The 18192-nt window shown below is 38.8% G+C and overlaps 1 protein-coding gene across 5 annotated transcripts in view; it reads right to left on the bottom strand.

Annotated features, from left to right (window-relative positions):
• Positions 1–18192, bottom strand: part of POLR3G (RNA polymerase III subunit G) — a 47042-nt gene that overhangs the window by 25284 nt on the left and 3566 nt on the right. For all 5 annotated transcript variants that reach the window (XM_043913582.1, XM_043913581.1, XM_043913583.1 and 2 more), the window contains exons 2-3: positions 7034–7155; positions 4823–4952 (exon numbers count right to left, since the gene is read on the bottom strand). In XM_043913582.1, the coding sequence (XP_043769517.1) occupies positions 4823–4952; positions 7034–7150 (247 nt within the window). In that variant the 5' untranslated portion in view covers positions 7151–7155. The remainder of the gene's footprint in view (positions 1–4822; positions 4953–7033; positions 7156–18192) is intronic.

Genomic DNA, 18192 nt, shown 5'->3' with positions numbered 1-18192 from the left:
ATTGTTTCACTTGTACATAATCTATTTCCTTTCAGTCATCTTTGTCTTTGCCTTTGCTTTCAGCAGCTGTCTAGTTAGTTAACAAATATTTGGTACATAAAAACCAACAAAAAAGAAAAAAATATGGTCACATGTCATTTTAGCAAATGGAATTGTCCATGTTCCTACCACAAAATACTATGTGATGAGGTCTGTTTCAAAAATTAACTGTATGAGAACGCCATGTTTCCTTTTCATTCTTTTGAGAGACACTGTTTACTTATTGATTGATAAGTTTGAGAAAATTCATCTAGGATACTGTCATCTGAAGACTCAGTGTGAGACTTTCCTTATACCATCAATTCCACCAGTGAGAGGGTAACAGGCAGGAAGGCCAGGGGTCTCCAAATGGAGGAAATAGGCTGCAAGTGTCAGACATTTTTATCTCTTTTAAAGCAGCAGGAGGAAACAAACTAGGGATATTTTTTTCCTTCTCTATTCAAATTTAAAAGAAGGTTTCTCTTAAAATACTGTGTTGCCATGATACCTGGTTTCACCTGAAACTAACTATTCTCAAACCTTGAGTTAACCAATACATTTCTCTTATGGAAATGTTTGTCTTAAGCTATGTCAATGTACTATGCATTTACCCCAGACTCTGTCTTCAAGTCAGTTCTGCCTAATGACTCAGAACCTACTTGACAAACCAGTATGTTATACTCAGATATTGTTCCCCTAATCTATGTAAATGAAACTATTTGTATGGTAATCTTCCCTTCTACAAGATTCAAGTCAATCCTTTTATGGCCTAGGATGAATCATCTGGTGCCAAGATTATCCCAAAATGCATCTTATGGATGAGGGGCCTGGTGCCATTCTGAGTTTTAAGACATTCCTTTCTTTTCATTAACAGACTGCTAGTGACTATGTGACATCCAGCTGAAGATTAGCAGGGGGTGCTCTTTCTGCCCCCTTCTGATGCCTATGTCAGAAGCTTTCTCTATCTCCTTTATACTTTAATAAAACTTTATTACACAAAAGCTCTGAGTGATCTAGCCTTGTCTCTGGCCCCGGATTGAATTCGTCTCCTCCGTAGGCCAAGAATCACGGCATCTTATCGTTCAGCAACAACCTTTCACCAGCATTATTAGAATTCAAGGGGCTCCTTTCTATCTCTTTGCATTCCTCTTCTGATTTGTCTAGTAACTGAAACATCCTTCTCTGCCAATTTTTTTCTCTGCAGTTACGGGCAGAAAATGAAAATTTCTGAATTCTAAATTGTATTCTATGAAAGCTAAACAAAACCAAAACAACTATACAGACAGGAGTCTCTCCAGAATTATTCTATATCATCTTAAAAATTAATGTTATACTTTAGCCAACACAACAAAAAAATTAAAGGATGATGTAACAGTGATGATTTGTTTCAGTACTGCATGATGCTTCTATGAAGTTTCATCATTCTTCCATTTTTTATATTTTAGTCTTTTCTAGCATAGTAGAGGCTAACTGATGAAAAATGATGAAATAATATCTATGATGATGAAGCAGAAAAATTTTTCAAGATGCAAGAAAAGTAAGATCACTGAAATTCCAAAATGTACTTTAGATTTACAAAAGGGTCCAATGGGCTAATACAGGTAATGCTAAGACAAAATAACTTTTCTTCTCTTTTAAAGCAGGTTCTCTTTGTTCCTTGGAAGATCTCTATGAAAAAATAAGTTATGAATATCAATCATTACATATAGTAAGAAATGCTCCAAAAAAGAAACTAAAAAATTAAAATGAGGTCTCGTGGGCCATGACCATATAGTGAGAGTTAATAAACCAAACAAACTCCATTCATTCAATAAGAGACCTTGTGGTCATAATGTAGGTAGAGGCACAATTTCCATTAAGTTTTGAACTTCTGAAAATGACTTACAGAACCATCACCACTGTCACTCCTGTTTCTAGCTCATAGGACCCCAGTGGCTCAGGAACCTGAGCTGGGAACCACTGGACCAGATGTTCTCTATGTACCTTTGGAGCTAAAACTCATTAAAATAATAATATTCATTGATTTTTTTTCTCTTTATTATAAAAATAATACATTTCACTGTAGAGAAAACACCAATCACTTCTATAATTCTACCTCAGAACACTAAAATTAACCCTGGAACACCTAACAACATGAAAAATGTTTATTCTGGGCCCTTGGTTCTTTGTGAAAAATCTCAATGCCCCTGGGCCACCAGGCACTTGATTATCAGCAAGAGATTTCCTACCCTACCTGTTCAAGTCTCCAGAGATTTAGTTCTTTACATTGTTAGTCCATAAGTTGCTCTGTCCTAAAGCACACAGGAAGTCAGTGATGGGGAAAGGGTAGTGAAGATATGGTGATGGAACACTCCCTACCATATGGCTTCCTGTGACAGTTGTGTACTTCTATTCAGTCCGGTCAATTCTTTCCCACTCATGGTTTGTATACATACACACTATTAGTATGTGTATATACACATGCATAATGTGTATCTACAGTATATATTATACTAACCTGTATCCACATATATATGTGTATGTTGTTGTTGTTTAGTCACTAAGTCATGTCCAACTCTTTTGCAACCCATGGACTCTAGACCACCAGGATCCTCTGTCCATGGGATTTGCCAGGCAAATATACTGGAAAGGCTGCCATTTCCTTCTCCAGATCTTCCCAACCCAGGGATGGAAACCAGGTCTTCTTCATTGGCAGGTGGATTCTTTACCATTGAGCCATCAGGAAAGACCATATATGTATTTATGTATGTGTATATATATATGTACACATATGTGTATATGTATATATGTACATATGTATGTATGTATATATATACATATGTATGTATGTATACATACCATATATGTATATACTGTATTAACCACAGTTTTTTTTTTTTTAATAAAACATTACATCAGGAAAGAGAGGTAAACATGAGTATATTCGAAGAGAATATACTTGGATCAATTTGGAAAATTCTATGCAAGAGTTTTCTTCTGAAACAGTAGCAAATGATTCCTTATATTTTTAAATACTTCATTAAGCAGTTATAAAAGGTAAAGAGCCTTTTGACCCATGTATAAGACAGCTACTTCCAGAAATCAGAAACAAAATTATGTTCCTGGTCTAAATGACTCAAATAAATGTCTTCACGGTATGATGTGCTTTTAAATTAGATGTGTACTTTACTAACAGTTACATTTGGTTAAGTATGTATGTCCCATAGTCTAGAGACTAATTTTAAAAAGGCTAAAGTATACCCTACACTATTATTTTTTCAATAAAAATGGATATTTATTAGTTCACTTAATCTTACTTATTTAAATCTTTAAAATGAGCTTTAATTTCATTTTTAAACTCAGATAAAAGCAAGTGACATAATCATGAAAGTAAAAAAATTCAGTACTTCTGAGGTAACTTCAAGCAGCTTTCTTTTGAAAAATTAAATAAACCTGTCTAAAATGCTTCTTACAATTATAAGCACATGTGGTCTTACTATATAAGACTTCCTTTTTGATTCTTATCCAATTCTAAGTCTTTTAGAAAGAGGGAAAGGGTATGCATTTTTAATACTAATGGAATGAGATGACACTAAAGGAATTTCTCATGTTTTAATGATGTTGTTTTGAGAACTCAAGGATGATATCGATCTCTCTAATTTCAACATTCAAGGGCAGAAACTAAAAATCAATATAGTTCTACTGTGCTAAATAACTACTCAGGAATGTGTTCCCTTCGTCTGAAACCACTTCACTTTCAGTCTGAGACTGTCAAGCCTTCTTCAACTACAATTTCTCCTCTCTGTCCTTGGCATAATGAATGAAGACATCTTTTACATTTTATATTTGATATAAATGGTGAGTCAAAATATAGTCAAGGCTTTCAAAAATTTTAACCAAAATATTAAATAAACAGAGACCTGCTTCAAAGATTTATGTATAAGGATAAAAATCACAGCATTATACATATGAGCAAAAAAACTAAAAACAATCTTAAATCTAACAGCAGGGAACTAGTTACAATGAATAACATTATAGCCACACAATGGACTACCATGAAGTCATCAAAAATCATATATTCTAAGAATAAGTGAATAAAACAGGTAACTAATAAGGACCTATTGTATAGCATAGGGAACTTTACTCAGTATTCTGTAATGACCCATACGGGGACAGAGTCTAAAACACAGTGGATATAAGTATAACTGATTCATTTCCTGTAGAGCAGAACCTAACACAACATTGTACACCAACTATACTCCAGTACAGATTAATTAAAAAAAAAAGAATATGTGCCAATGCTAATACTATGCTATTGAGGAAAAAAGGAAGATACAAAGTAACATGAATCCAATTTTGTAAAAGGATATACACATAGAAGAAGAATTTGGAATATATAATATCAGTAGTTCTCTAGACAGAAGGAATAAAGGTGATTTTTTTTTTTGCCACTCTGCACAGCATGTGGGATCTTAGTTCCCTGACCAGGCGTCAAACCCACGCCTCCTGCATGGGACTGCATTGGAAGCGCTGAGCCTTAACCACTGGACCACCAGGGAAGTTCCAGGGTGATTTTCACTTTCTTAATATTTCTGTTTTCATAAATTTCACTGAACATATAACACTTTTATTTTGAAAGGTAATCTTAAAAGTATCAAAAAGTTTAAAATATAATTTCCGCTAAGTCAAGGCAAATATGCTTTTTCAAGGTAGTTGATAATTTCTGACTACATCAAATCAATCAGCATTAAAGATCATATATCTTACGGTGAAACACTATTTTATCTGTAGACAGTGAATCACATAATCGGAGTCCAATACGCACCTTGTTTTTCTTCAGGTGTTTCTACAAAATAAGGCATTCTCTTCACAGTTTCTCTTAACTCTTGTTTCAAGGCAAGCACATAATCTTCACTCTCTCCTGTTTTTAGTGGCACTGGCTTGTAGTCTGTATCCTGTTTACATTAAGAGGCAATTTTTTTCAAAATAAATGAAACATTTTAATATCCCTTTTGTCTATGTTCTGAAAAAATGTCAGTTTTACTGAAAAACCACATTTTATAGGCATTAAGTTTTACCACCAACTTAAAATATTTTGAGCTTTTATTATCAATTAAACCTTTCCACCCATCTCCTATTTTGCTCTTACTTTATACGTAGAAAAGATACTTAATTTTCCTACTTGCCTAATTTTTCTACTGATCACACCAACAGTCATTTGCTATATAGTCTGATGACTGTGATTCTGTATTTTAAAAATCAAAGCACCCAGATAAAAGCAGCTGCTTTAGTCTCCTACTATGGTGGTTTCCTGTTAGCCATGGTGGTATTAGTAGGAGCAGTAGCATTAAAAAAAAGTAGTAGCAGCTACTATTTAACAAGTGGTTACTACAACCTGGATGTACTCAATATTAAGAACTCATGAATTCATCTAAAGTATCAATAATTCCTCTTTTATAGTGAGGAAGCTGAGACGTGAATAATCTGTAAGTCTATATAACACAAAAGTGGCAAAGCAGAAATTTGAACCTATTATTTTCAATTGTTAAGAATTACATGTATACACACATATGTATTATGAATGCATATATATTTATAATACAACAGGAGATATCATGATGAACTAGTCAAACTTTCTGCCTGTGTGGAACTTATACTCTAGGGGAGAAAAATAAGTAAACAAATGAGGTAATACACAATTTCAGATAGTGGTAAGTGACAGAAGGACTAAAGCCAGGAAGAGGAAAGAGTGACCGACAGAGTCCATGGAGATTGCAAATGGCTGGTCTATCCAGTAAGCATGCATGATCTCTTGGGTGAGTTATCTTTGAGCAGAAATCTGGATAAGAATATGAAGCCATCCATACAAAGAAATGGGGAGACCAATGGCTCTAGCAGGGAAACTAACAGGGGAAAATGCCTAAGGGAAAAAGGAGACCACCACGGCTAAGGAATGAAGACAGTGGTGGGAAAACGGTCAGAGAGACAGAAGAAAGCCAGATCAGACAGAGCCTTTTAGCCAGGAATAAATTTTATTCCCTGTAGAAAACAATAGTATGTACTAATATTCCCAAGCTTTAGAAGTAATCTCACACATGAAGAAGAGCTGTTTTAAAAGGAAACCAATATAAAGTGACACTATGTCTATACCTGAGACATTTACCTTTGTTTTTAGGCTGCACTGAATATCAGAAAGGCAAAATATCAAGGGTAAAAAAGTAGACACTCCCCATGTGAGATGTTCTAGATCCCAAGAACATCTGTTCAGCATCCTCTACTTATATAAATCTTTCAACAAAGGACGTTTCCTTTTGAAAGAGGGAAAAGATTCCTGGAAGGAGTATTTGGTTATTTACGACTTTTTCATATTTTGTACCACAGCACATGTGCATCTTGAAATGTAAGCTTAAGTTTTAAACTAAATATAAAGTCAAGCATTTGATTAAAAACTATATCAATTAAGTTTACAGCATAATTAAATTTAAAAGCAGTACTAAATGTAGTAGAAATGCTTATATTTTGAAAAACAGTAACAAAATTAAAATTTACTTTAATAAAATAAGGAAAAAACCAAAAAAAAAAAAAAAAAAAAAAAAAGGCCAAGTGGTATACTAGGGAGCAGAATTAAATTCTATAGATAAAAGATGAGAATAAAGTCATTACAAAATGGGATGTGAGGACAACTATAAAATCTAACTTTACTTTTAAAAATATTATTTTAATATTGAAATATATCAATAACAGCATTATAAGACACAAGAATTAAAAGAAAAATTCTTGGTCACAAAATACTGAATTTATTCAGGGAAAAAATATATATAGTTTTTTGCATTTTAAGAAAGCAATCTGAAAATTAGAAATGTTTCAGAAAAAAACAGTGGAAATATTTAAATTAAAGGTAAGTGACCATCTCTTTTACTTTCTTACAGTTTAGGATATCATAATGATATCATATATTCAAGTCTTACACAGTATTTAAATTCTCTCTGAAACATGAGACGCACCCTGTGAGAATTCTGCTGTTAAATGTACTTACAGGAAATAGTGGGGGTGGTTTCAATACAACATCAGGTAACTTTTCACCTCTGCTAAATCCAACAGCTTCAATGTTAAATGTATAAGCAGCACGTCCTCTTCCTTTATTCCCAGCCATTGGAACTAGTTATACCAGAAAAAGCAGACAAATTAAGACACTATTAATGTTTAGGTTTCATGGAATTGCAAGAAAAATGAAAGCAAAATATACTCCACCCCTTAAGTAGCATGGCTCATTTAAAACACTTCTGGAAAGCAAAAGTTGTAAAGAAACAAATACGGGATAAACTGATTTCTAAACATGTCCTTAGTAAAGTAATGCTCAAAATTCTCCAAGCCAGGCTTCAGCAATACGTGAACCATGAAATTCCAGATGTTCAAGCTGGTTTTAGAAAAAGCAGAGGAACCAGAGATCAAATTACCAACATCCGCTGGATCATCGAAAAAGAAAGAAAGTTCCAGAAAAATATCTATGTCTGCTTTATTGACTATGCCAAAGACCTTGGCAGTGTGGATCACAATAAACTGTGGAAAATTCTGAAAGAGATGGGAATACCAGACCACCTGACCTGCCTCTTGAGAAACCTGCATGCAGGTCAGGAAGCAACAGTTAGAACTGGACATGGAACAACAGACTGGTTCCAAATAGGAAAAGGAGTACATCAAGGCTGTATATTGTCACCCTGCTTATTTAACTTAATGCAGAGTACATCATGAGAAACGCTGGGCTGGAAGAAGCACAAGCTGGAATCAAGATTGCCGGGAGAAATATCAATAACCTCAGATGTGCAGATGACAACCACCCTTATGGCAGAAAGTGAAGAGGAACTAAAAAGCCTCCTGATGAAGGTGAAAGAGGAGAGTGAAAAAGTTGGCTTAAAGCCCAACATTCAGAAGACTAAGATCATGGCATCTGGTCCCATCACTTCATGGGAAATAGATGGGGAAACAGTGGAAACAGTGTCAGACTTTATTTTTGGGGGCTCCAAAATCACTGTGGATGGTGACTGCAGCCATGAAGTTAAAAGACGCTTACTCCTTGGAAGGAAAGTTATGACCAACCTAGATAGCATATTAAAAAGCAGAGACACTACTTTGCCAACAAACGTCTGTCTGGTCAAGGCTATGGGTTTTCCAGTGGTCATGTATGGATGTGAGAGTTGGACTGTGAAGAAAGCTGAGCACTGAGAAATTGATGCTTCTGAACTGTGGTGTTGGAGAAGACTCTTGAGAGTCCCTTGGACTGCAAGGAGATCCAACCAGTCCATCCTAAAGGAGATCAGTCCTGGGTGTTCACTGGAAGGACTGATGCTGAAGCTGAAACTTCAATACTTTGGCCACCTGATGTGAAGAGCTGACTCATTGGAAAAGACCCTGATGCTGGGAGGGATTGGGGTCAAGAGGAGAAGGTGACGACAGAGGATGAGATGGCTGGATGGCATCACTGACTCGATGGACATGAGTTTGGGTGGACTCCGGGAGTTGGTGATGGACAGGGAGGCCTGGCGTGCTGCAATTCATGGGGTCACAAAGAGTCAGACATGACTGAGCAACTGAACTGAACTGAATTGAAACATGTCCTACTTAGTCATGCTTGGAAGGTATGGTGATGATGGTCTCAACGACCTCACACAGACTCTGGCTGGAGGGCTGACGCTGGGGTTTCTTTGCAATGCTGCCCCAACCCCTGTGCGGTCAGCTGGTGCAGTTCTCCCCAACACTCTGTGGTTCTGCAATGGGATCTCAGATATGCATTAAAAATGTGGACCAGTAGGGGCTGTGCTGACGAACGGGGACACCTTGTTTTCCAAATCAGCTCCAAGTCTATCAGCAGTCATACATACTTTAAATGTTTAAATGATTTGTTTATCCCAAAATCTGAGTGTCAGAAAGAATCCTTGAGATCTAGTCCAAAGTCCTCCTTTTAGAAACGGGAATGGACTCATAAGACTTTGAACAGGTCTGTCCAAGCAGAAAAAATTGTTAAAGATAAATCTGTACTCTGTAACTTTAGGGATAAAGTTACCATTATTAGAGAACAATATCATTCTTAAGTTGTACTGAATTTCTGAGTCATCTGAAACATGATTATTCTATATAGTTGATGCTTGAACAACATGGGGTTAGGGGCACTGACCACCCCATGCAGTCAAAAATCCGTGTATAATTTTACAGTCAACCCTCTGAATCCATGGTTTTCTATTCTCAAATTCAACTAACCTCAGTTTGTGTAGTGTTAGTTTTCCACTAGAAAAAAAATCCACATATTAAGAGGATCCACGTAATTCAAACTGTGTTGTTCAGAGTCAACTGTAGTGTGAAAACAGGATTCCTACACTAGGGCCCTTTCACTATAACTCATTGGACTGTAGTGAAGATTATAATGCACATTCTTTAAATCTTTCTCCCAATGATGATACCGAGTATCATTCAACTCTCTAAGTCCAAGAAAGCAAGAATAGGTCCTCCATACCACTGTAACAGTCACCTCCGTTTTTTCCCTAACCATTTATGCGTTGAGGAAACCAGGTCACTATCCGCTACATGCTTCTTCAACTTCAACCCTAAGGCATGTGCAGATTACTCAGAAATCTTGTCAAAAAGCAGAATATGAACCAGCTGGCCAAGGATGAGGCCTGAGGATCAGCATTTCTAACAAGCTCTCTGAAGACAGCAGTGTTACTGGTTTGCAGACCACACTTTGAGAGTAGGAGGGGTGGACAATTTTACATACTGTGGATTTCAATGATTGCATACACGAGACGTGGTTTAACACATTCCTCTACTCCCTGTATTTTCTATAAACAGATGGACTAGAGGCTTATTCAAATTTGGGTTTGATTTTTTAGAAAAATACTCAAAAGAGATGTTGTCTTTCCTACTGCATCAAAAGAGATGCTGTTTTTCCTACTGCATCACATGATGCATATAAGTCTCTTTCAGGAATGTTCTCTGGTCATTGGGGTCATGTCCTGTCAGTCTGTTTTTGTCCAGTATAAAGTTGAAAAAAAAAAAGTCCAAAGATAAGTGGACCCATGTAATTCAAATTTGTGTTGTTTGGAGTCAACTGTAATGTGAAATCAGCTTTCACTTAATGATTTTTAAAAATGCAAGTATTGATGATCATATCCTAGATACACAAGTTCACTACAGATTATAATGTGGTGATAAATAAATTTTATCATTTCTTTCTTAACTAGAATCCCACCAGTAATCAATTCCCCTCATCTACTAGTTACTGTGAAATACAACTTATATAGAAAAGATACTTATTTTAATATCTGGTTGTCCACACTAAGAGAGGGAAAATATACAAATGGCCTTGTTTCAATTGCTGAGTCACTAAAACATACGCTGAGCCTGTAGAAAGCAGGTCTCCCAAATATGAAAATTGCTGAGCACTGGAAAGACTGATGCTGAATCTGAAACTCCAATACTTTGGCCACCGGATGCGAAACGCCAACTCATTGGAAAAGACCTGATGCTGGGAAAGATCGAAGGCAGGAGGAGAAGGGGTCCACAGAGGATGATACAGTTGGATGGCAAGAGTGGACTAGAGTCTGAGCAAACTCCAGGAGATGGTGAAGGACAGGGAAGCCTGGTAAGCTGCAGTCCATATTGCAAAGAGCTGGACGTGACTGAGTAACTGAACAAGAACTCACACCTTCACTCTGAGGAAAACCCACCTAAAAAGAGAGTATATCAGCTGTCATTACTTGATGGAGTATCTCCTGAGAACTATCAAATTCTGCTGACTCTAAAGTTTCATATTTATTAAGAAACCTTTGGGTGTATAAACTTGATTATCATTAGTGAATGTACTGCCCTTGGCAGAAAAATCAATCCTAACTCTTGAGACACCCTTAATAATTACATGGCATTCTGGCCTAGAAATCCATTTCTTTCTAGTTTGGTTATCATGAGTCAGTTCTCATATCTGGAGAAGTTGCTGAATTCATTCTCTTCTCCTGCAGAACTGGGAGGCAATGGCTGGACTCTGGTAACAGTCTCTTGGCAAAACAGACTCACAAGTTATGGCCTAAGCTTCACTGTTTGAATCCCTTGAAATCCCTTAAGTTGATTAAGCCATTTCTGTGGTCTTTTTTCATCCTGCTAAACTGCTTGAATGAAGAGTTTTTTATTTTTTTTTTAATCAGCTTTCCCCATTTTCTCATTATCAAAATCATCCTCTACTTCATGTGGGCCAGTTTCATTCAGCTAACATTGAGCATTCCAGGCATTCAGTGAGCACTCAGCAAAACCAAGTCTCCGCCTTCACAGCTTATGTTTCGGTGGATGGACAGCCATAAGTATGTAACGTAATGTTATGTGCTCCTGTAGTGGGCTGAATTATGTCCTCCCCCAACCCCCGTACCTGTGAATATGACCTTCCTTGTTTGTAAATAAAGTCTTTGGAGATGTAATCAAATTAACATGAGGTCATAGGAGGCTGGGCTTCCCTAATAGCTCAGTTGGTAAAGAATCCTCTTGCAATGCAAGAAACCCCGGTTCAATTCCTGGGCTGGGAAGATCCTCTGGAGAAGGGATAGGCTACCCACTCCAGTATTCTTGGGCTTCCCTTGTGGCTCAGCTGGTAAAGAATCCACCTGCAACGGAGCAGACCTGGGTTTGATCCCTGGGTTGGGAAGATCCCCTGGAGAAGGGAAAGGCTACCTACTCCAGTTTTCTGGACTGGAGAATTCCATGGGCTGTATAGTCCATGGGGTCGCAAAGAGTCAGACATGACTGAGCGACTTTCACTTTCACTTCACTTTGATACAAGATAAAGGGGAGCCCTCTCCTAGCGACTGGCATCCTTATAACCGGGGTGTTTGGGCAGAGAGAGGCACCCGGGGGAAACACTGCGTGAAGATAGGAGCGCAGACTGGAGTGCCGTAGCTGCAACCCAGGAACACTGAGGAGCGCCAGGAACCACCCGAAGCTGGAAGAGGCGCACTGAACAGATTCTCCCTCAGAGCCCCCAGAGGGAACAAGCTCCGCTGATACCTTGATTTCAGATTTCTGGCTCTAAAAATTAGAGAATAAATTTCTGTTGTTTTTCAGTCAACCAGTTTGTGGCAGCCATAGGAATTAATATAGCTCTGAAGAAAAATAAATCATAGTAAGGGGGTAAAGAATAACAAAGAGGTGCAGTACTGACTTTTTCACACAAGTGCAGTCTTTCTGCGGACAATAAACCGGAGCGGTGTGCTGTAGAGGGCCTGAGAGCTTTGAGGTGGAGGAAGAAGTTGAAGATGGCTATGGATAGAAGGCAGAACAGGGGCAGGAGAGGAAGCCCCAAGATGCAGTGTCTGAGGAGCAAGAAGCTCATGCAGAAGAAGCAAGGAGAGGCTGACAAAGGCCAGCTCTTGTGGAGCCCTGTGTGAGCTGTGGCAGAAGGTTTGCCTTTTATCTTACTGTGATGGGAACGGTACTCAGGCAGATGCTGAAGTGCGAAGGCCCCTAACAGTCCTCAGTGGCAAAACCCACTGGACTCCCCCTTGTTCACGCTCTTGGACTTCAAAAGCATGCTGTTGTTTTTCAGCTGCTCAGTCGTGTCTGACTCTGTGCAACCCCATGCACTGCAGCACGCCAGCCTTCCCTGTCTGTCACTATCTCCTGGAGTTTGCTCACACTCATGTCCACTAAGTCAGTGATGCCATCCAACCATCTTATCCTCTGTCGTCCCCTTCTCCTTCTTCCTTCAATCTTTCCCAGCATTAGGGTCTTTTCCAACGAATCCGCTCTTCACATCAAGTGGCCAAAGTATTGAAGCTCCAGCATCAGCCCTTCCAATGAATATGCAGGGTTGATTTCCTTTAGGACTGACTGGTTTGATCTTCTTAGTGGCCAAGAGACTCTCAAGAGTCTTCTCCAGCACCACAGTTCAAAAGCATCAATTCTTTGGTGCTCAGCCTTCTTTATGGTCCTACTCTCAAATCTGCATATGACTACTGGAAAAACTATAGCTTTAACTATATGAACTTTTGTTGGCAAAGTGATGTCTCAGCTTTTTAATATGCTGCCTAGATTTGTCATAGCTTTCCTTCCAAGGAGCAAGCGTCTTTTAATTTCATGGTTGCAGTCACTGTCCACAGTGATTTTGGAGCCCAAGAAAATAAAATCTGCCACCGTTTCCGTTGTTTCCCCATCTGTTTGCCATGAAGTGATGGAACTGGTATATCCAAGGCATACCATTCATTATTGCCTCCATCCTTATGAAACTGTCTATTCTCCAGGCTTTAGTCTGATCGCAGGTTCTTCTAACTCAAGACCAGTTTTTGTCTACTTCTCTTCTTAAAACTTCCTAAATATGGATTTCCTTAAGGTTCAATCTATAGTTCTGCTCTTTATCTTTGGAAAAAATACCCCCTCTCAGGATTTGATAATGTCCTCCACACAACTACCTCTACCATTAACCTCTCTTCTGAATTTCATCCCATTTTCTTACTACCAAAAGAGTATTTGGACAGTACCTTAAACTCAGGGCTTCCCTGGCAGCTCAATGGTAAAGAATCTACCTGCCAGTGCAGGAGATGGGTTGGGATCTCTGGGTTGGGAAGATTCCCTGTGAGAAAGAAATGGCAACCCACTCCAGTATTCTTGCCTGGGAAACCCCAAAGACAGAGGAGCCTGGCGGGCTATCGTCCATAGGGTTGCAAACCAACTGGACACAATTTAGAGACTAAACAACAACAATCTTAACTTAAAATACTGAGATCATCTTTCTATAGTAACTCGTTCGCTTTTCATATAGAATGTCCCTATTTCTATCCACAGTATGCTATTTCCCCAATCGCCAACATTTGAAGTTTTGGAGTCAGTCAGGATTGATTTATCATTCTGTTTCACCCCTCCATCAGAATCAATCATCTGTCTTCAAAATGTCCCTTCCTTTCCGTTTTCTCTACCACAATTCAGTTCGGCTTCTTTCCACCTCACTTTTGATGGCTGCAGATTTTGTAGTATCCCCTGTTCTTCCTGTTTATTTTATTCTCTCACACTATTCATTCTAAAGCATAATTCTGATTAAATGCTTCTCTTCTCTTCCCTCTTGGCTAGATAATTAAGTCCAAACTCGCTATTCCAAGTACTGAGAGCCCTTTTATGATGGTTGCACTGACTGGCCTGGAATCATTTCTTGACTAGCACTTGCTCCACTGGAAACCACTTCCTCCTTGTCTGGCTGCATCCCTTTTCACCTTAAGATCCAGTTTAACTTGCTCAACATCACAACTGTCAGTTCATCCCACCTTGCTTTTGGAAAGATTCTCCTGTTAAAATACATGGATTTTCAAAAACTGAGGTGATATATGTTGCTGCTTTCTTCAATTCTGGAAGAAATATGGACAATGCCTCTTTTGGGAAAAGAATCTTTTCCAAAGGAGTTTCACTTCCATTTTTTTGTTTCTTCAAATGTATTAACACCAGAAATCTTATATCCCCCATTGTTTAGCAGCATACTCTGCATACAGCAACAGTTTCATAATCAATGTTGTTTCCTTATTTATTGACTTATGGTTGATTTGGACTGGAATGCAAAAGTAGGAAGTCAAGAGATACCTGGAGTAATAGGCGAATTTGTCCTTGGAGTACAAAATGAAATGGGGCAAAGGCTAACAGAGTTTTTCAAAGAGAACGCACTGGTCATAGCAAACACCCTCTTCCAAGAACTCAAGAGAAGACTCTACACATGGACATCACTAGATGGTCAACACCAAAATCAGATTGATTATATTCTTTGCAGCCAAAGATGGAGAAACTCTATACAGTCAGCAAAAACAAGACCAAGAACTGACTGTGGCTCAGATCATGAATTCCTTATTGCAAAATTCAGGCTTCAATTGAATAAAGTAGGGAAAACCACTAGACCATTCAGGTATGACCTAAATCAAATCCCTTATGATTATACAGTGGAAGTGACAAATAGATTCAAATAGATCTGCTAGACTGCCTGAAGAACTATGGATGGAGGTTTGAAGGACTTCTGATGAAGGTTTGGGACACTGTACAGGAAGCAGTGATCAAGACCATCCCCAAGAAAAAGAAATGCAAAAAGGCAAAATTGTTGTCTGAGGAGGCCTCACAAATAGCTAAGAAAAGACGAGAAGTCAAAGGCAAAGGAGAAAAGGAAAGATATATGCATTTGAATGCAGAGTTCCAAGGGATAGCAAGGAGAGATAAGAAAGCCTTCCTCATTGATCAATGCAAAGAACAGAGGAAAACAATAGAATGGGAAAGACTCATCAATAGATTTCATCAAGAAAATCAGAGCTACCAAGGGAACATTTCATGCAAAGATGGGCTCAATAAAGGACAGAAATGGCAGGGACCCAACAGAAGTAGAAGATATTAAGAAAAGGTGGCAAGAATACACAGAAGAACTATACAAAAAAGATATTCAGGACCCAGATAACCACAATGGTGTGATCATTCACCTAAAGCCAGACATCCTGGAATGCAAAGTCAAGTGGGCCATCACTATGAACAAAGCTAGTGGAGGTGATGGAATTCCAGTTGAGCTATTGCAAATCCTAAAAGATGATGCTGTGAAAGTGCTGCATTCAACATGCCAACAAATTTGGAAACTAGCAGCGGCCACAGGACTGGAAAAGGTCAGTTTTCATTCATATCCCAAAGAAAGGCAATGCCAAAGAATGTTCAAACTACTGCACAGTTGCACTCATCTCACACGCTAGTAAAGTAATGCTCAAGATTCTCCAAGCCAGGCTTCAGCAGTGCATGAACCGTGAACTTCCAGATGTTCAAGCTGGATTTAGAAAGGCAGAGGAACCAGAGATCAAATTGCTAACATCCGCTAGATCATCGAAAAAGCGAGAGAGTTCCAGAAAAATATCTATTTCTGCTTTATTGATTATGCCAAAGCCTTTGTGTGGATCACAACAAACTAGAAAATTCTTTAAGAGATGGGAATACCAGACCATCTGACCTGCCTCTTGAGAAATCTTATGCAGGTCAGGAAGCAACAGTTAGAATTGGACATGGAACAACAGACTGGTTCCAAATAGGAAAAGGAGTATGTCAAGGCTGTATATTGTCACCCTGCTTATTTAACTTATGTGCAGTGTGCATCATCAGAAACCCTGGGCTGGAGGAAGCACAAGCTGGAATCGAGACTGCTGGGAGAAATATCAATAACCTCAGATATGGAGATGACACCACCCTTATGGCAAAAAGTGAAGAACTAAAGAGCCTCTTGATGAAAGTGAAAGAGGAGTCAAAAAGTTGGCTTAAAACTCAACATTCAGAAAAATAAGATCATGACATCTGGTCCCATCACTTCATAGCAAATAGATGGAGAAACAGTGGCAGACTTTATTTTTTTGGGCTCCAAACTCACTGCAGATGGTGACTGCAGCCATGAAATTAAAAGATGCTTGCTCCTTGAAAGAAAAGCTATTACAAACCTAGACAGCATATTAAAAAGTAGAGACATTACTTTGCCAACAAAGGTCTGTCTAGTCAAGGCTAGGGTTTTTCCAGAAGTCATGTATGGATGTGAGAGTTGGACTATAACGAAAGCTGAGCGCCAAAGAATTGATGCTTTTGAACTGTGGTGTTGGAGAAGACTCTTGAGAGTCCCTTGGATTGCAAGGATCAAACCAGCCAATCCTATAGGAAATCAGTCCTGAATATTTACTGGAAGGACTGATGCTGAAGCTGAAACTCCCAATACTTTGGCCACCTGATGCGAAGAAATGACTCACTAGAAAAGACCCTGATGCTGGGAAAGATTGAAGGCAGGAGAAGGGGACGACAAAGGATGAGATGGTTGGATAACATCACCGACTCAATGGACATGAGTTTGAGCAAACTCCGGGAGTTGGTAAAGGACAGGGAAGCATGGTGTGCTGCAGTCCACGGGGTTGCAAAGAGTCAGACACGACTAAGCCAGTGAACTGAACTAATGGTGAACTAATTAACCCACAGAAATACAACTTATTCAGCCCACTATTAAGAATTTTTGTTTTTGTTTGTTATCTTCTGGAAGCGGTTTGGGACCTGGCTGTACACTGGAATCATCAGGACATTTAAACAAACAACAACATAAAGAAAAAGAAAAAGCCTCAGACACCACCCCAGAACAATGAAACCAGATGTTCAAGCTGGATTTAGAAAGGCAGAGGCAGTAGGACTTTTTAAAAGCATCCCAGGAGACGAAATTAAGAACCATGGCTTCAGATTGAACTTCCCATTATATAGGAAAGTGAGGCACTGAAAGGTCAATGGGGTGCTTAAAGACAGAGCTAATTCCTAACAAAGTCAGGACTGGGTTAAAAGTTCAGGTTACCTTTCCATTGTCCTTATATTTATATTAGGCTGCCTGTAGCATACTTGAGGTTAGCTGAAGACCTTTCAAATCCCAGCAATATCTTTAATCTTTACAATGAACTGAAATAGTAAAGGCAAAATAGATTGGATTGAAAGATGTAAAATCAGATGGACTACCCTTCCTTTTTGGGATGCCTCCTGAAAATTCATATTCAAAATTGTTCTGAGAGAGCTTCATGGGAGCAGTTCAAGCATCCAGGAGCTGACCTGCGAAAGCCTATGCTAATTAATAACAGAAACAACCTTGTGGCAGAGATTGAGCTCATCTCTGAAGCTCCTCCTCACTCTAGCATTTTGTGAGTTATAATTGTGGCTTAAATGTGCTGTGTTCCACATCTCACAAGGTTAAGTTTCCTGCACATATTACCAAGGTGAATAATACACAAACAGATATAAGCAGGAATGGAACCTAGGAGAGGCACTGAAAGCCAGGTCACAGTATCTTTCCTGATGAATGACACCTAAATTACCCTAATTAGAAACTAATAGTCATGCTGACCTTGTCTCCATCTCCCTTGATTCCCTCATCTAACCATAGAAGACAATCAGCTCTGTGTCCCTTCTTACAAGTCTGCCTTTCTTTACTTCTGCCTTGGTTCAGGGCTTCACCATCTCTTGACTGGATCTCTAATACAGAACTAGTAAACTTCTCATGGCTGCCTGTGCATACTCAATCGCTTAGTCATGTCTGACTCTTCACGACCCCATGGATTGTAGCCCTCCAGGTGTCTCTGTCCATGGAATTTCCCAGGCAAGAATACTGGAGTGGGTTACCATTTCCTCCTCCAGGGGATCTTCCTGGCCCAG

Source organism: Cervus elaphus, chromosome 9 (assembly GCF_910594005.1).
Source record: "Cervus elaphus chromosome 9, mCerEla1.1, whole genome shotgun sequence".
In the NCBI taxonomy this organism is placed as follows: domain Eukaryota; kingdom Metazoa; phylum Chordata; class Mammalia; order Artiodactyla; family Cervidae; genus Cervus; species Cervus elaphus.
The sequence above is the reverse complement of the archived record's forward strand: the minus strand, read 5'-3'. Positions and strand labels throughout refer to the sequence as shown.